Source organism: Sardina pilchardus, chromosome 16 (genome assembly GCF_963854185.1).
Source record: "Sardina pilchardus chromosome 16, fSarPil1.1, whole genome shotgun sequence".
NCBI classification, from domain to species: Eukaryota; Metazoa; Chordata; class Actinopteri; order Clupeiformes; family Clupeidae; genus Sardina; species Sardina pilchardus.
In genome coordinates this window covers 16,075,543-16,078,042 of record NC_085009.1, presented here as the reverse complement: position 1 = coordinate 16,078,042, position 2,500 = coordinate 16,075,543, and the positions used below count along the sequence as shown (strand labels likewise).

Below are 2,500 nucleotides of genomic sequence, written 5' to 3'. Positions count from 1 at the left end.
GAAGCTAAGGGCGGACTGACCTGCGTGACCAGGAAGCGGGTGGTGCGCTCCTGCAGTCGGCCATTCTCATGGGACAGGATCATCTCCAGCATGTCGCTATGCAGCTTCTCCATGACAACGAAGACCAGCTCCGATGTCTCGAAAACGCCCTCAAGCAAGACTACTCCGAGATGGGACAAGTTCTATTTGGAAAAGCGCACGTACACAATACACACACACACACGGTTATGTGTTAACCACCAGAGTTATGACTAAAGAAACAGTTTATGCCTTCCAATACTGTACATAACAACAAGAGTCCATCTTCTCCACCATTACACTGACCTGTAAGATGGCCACCTCATTCCTCATCTGTCTCTCCAGGTTGGTGGGGAAGCGGGTTTTGTCGATCACTTTGACGGCAACAGGTCGACTGGACTGTCTGTGTGTACCTGTGAGAGCGCAACAGACCTCAAATAGCAGTTTTACTCTGGATATAAAGATTTGCAGATAGCTCTACTGTAATAGAAATGTCTGCTGTTTTAGAAAAATAGGCCGCTGTTTTAGAAAAATATGGAAAACATTATGGAATGATTTATGTGCAAATGTAATTGACAGATCTACACTCACCTCCATAAACGATTCCAAACTGCCCAGAGCCCAATACCTCATCTGAGAAGATCTGATAGACAGAACTGATGTCCTGGGACACAAAAACAACGGCACACTGTAAAGTACAGTAAAATACAGTAAAGCTGTTCCTCAGATGAGTAAGGATGAATGATCAAAGCCCCTCGTACCTGAGCCTGTCCTTGCTGCAAACCGTAATCTGAAAAGAAAATAAAACCTTTTTTTCTTAACATGGACATAGCAAGGACCAACAATAATCATGTAGTTGCATAAACACACATACTGTATATGCACTCACGTTAGCACACAGACCCACACACACACACACACTTTGGAAGTCCTTAATCTCAATACATTACAAAACACTAAGAATAATCATAGATGCACACATGCACTCACACTCATGGACACACACACACACACACACACACACACACACACACACACACACACTTCTCAAGTCCTTGTAATCTCAATACAATCTCCCTCCCACCCACCCCACCCGCCGGGCGTCCATTCTCACCTGTGCCGGCTCTCTTGACCCCGCTGCCCTGCACGGGCATCAGCGCTTGTCGTATGGCGCCCTCCCAGGCGGCGCCCTCCCCCTCCGCCACCACGCGGTACACCACGCTGGCCGTCTCCAGCTCAAACGAGTACTCGCCGTCCCCCAGCTGCCCGGCCCCTCGCACCTGGAGCACCTCCGACAGAGGAATCTCCTACAAGGACGAGACAGGGGGAGAGACAGGGTTACATTGAGCAGTTTCTAGTTGTCTTGAACGCACCATTTCATCCACAATAGCAAGTGTGAAGTGGCATTGCATGACAGCCTTGCACTTAGATGTAGCACCCCCGAGAGAGGGATCTCCTACGGGGACCAGGGGAGAGACAGGGTTACATTGTGTTTCTAGTTATCTTGAACGCACCATTTCATTCACAATGGCACCTTTTTTATTGTATTCAATACAGCATCACACATGGTGTGAAGTGGCATTGCATGACAGCCTTGCACTTTGATGTAGCACCTCCGAGAGAGGGATCTCCTACAGGGAGGAGGGGAGAGGAGAGAGGCAGGGCTACATTGGGTGGCTCTCAAACTCTCTCCTCGATGCTCGGTCCTCAAGGGGCGTCCACTGATAACTAACACTAGACTATCTCATTGTTGCCGCCTCATCATTCTTTATCTAGATCAGTGAGGACGAGGATCGAGGAAGGAAGGGTGGGTGTATTAAACACCAGAGGCACCCATAGTGTAGTTTCTAGTTGTCTTGAACGCACCATTTCATTCACAATGGCACCTTTTTATCGCATTCAATACAACACCACACATGGTATGAAGTGGTATTACATGACAGCAGGTAAATTCATGGCACTGATGATACTGTATTATGATTATAATGGAAGCAATAAGTAGTCTACTGATATCTGCACTTAATATCAAATATGAGTATTCATCCTCTGTTTGAAAATATTTTTTAGCAGTGCATCTCTACGACATATGTAATTATTTCTTTCCATCATGAAAGGTTGTTTGTAAGAGGAGGGGAGGGATTTCTTGATTGAGAATGATTCCAGACCTTATAATACTTATTTCCGAATTCAGTTTGATACAGGGTGATGCACTTGCTATCCAGGACCCAATAGTGCCGCTTCCTCTGAAAAAGACAAAAGGAGAGAGAGAGAGAGAGAGAGAGAAAGAGAGAGAGAGAGAAACATTAGTCAATTTGCTAGTGATGATTTATTAGTGTGTGCGTGTGTGCGTGTGTGTGTGTGTGTGCGTGTGAGCGTGTGTGTGTGTGTGTGTGTGTGTGTGTGTGTGTGTGTGTGTGTGTGATTACCATTGAGTGTGTGTTGGTGCAGTGCACCAGCCAGCCTTTGCGCAGGACTCCACTGG

General features: G+C 46.7%; 1 protein-coding gene across 4 annotated transcripts in view; it reads right to left on the bottom strand.

Annotated features, from left to right (window-relative positions):
• Positions 1-2,500, bottom strand: part of prkd4 (protein kinase D4) — a 22,368-nt gene that overhangs the window by 3,254 nt on the left and 16,614 nt on the right. For 3 of the 4 annotated variants that reach the window (XM_062516131.1, XM_062516129.1, XM_062516132.1), the window contains 7 exons: positions 2,445-2,500; positions 2,184-2,261; positions 1,133-1,325; positions 780-808; positions 610-682; positions 325-431; positions 21-182 (listed from right to left, as the gene is read on the bottom strand). The exon at positions 2,445-2,500 is cut by the window's right edge and continues 68 nt beyond it. In XM_062516131.1, coding sequence (XP_062372115.1) covers positions 21-182; positions 325-431; positions 610-682; positions 780-808; positions 1,133-1,325; positions 2,184-2,261; positions 2,445-2,500 — 698 coding nt within the window. Of the gene's footprint in view, positions 1-20; positions 183-324; positions 432-609; positions 683-779; positions 809-1,132; positions 1,326-1,631; positions 1,650-2,183; positions 2,262-2,444 lie in introns of all 4 variants that reach the window. The other variant, XM_062516130.1, reaches the window with a different exon arrangement.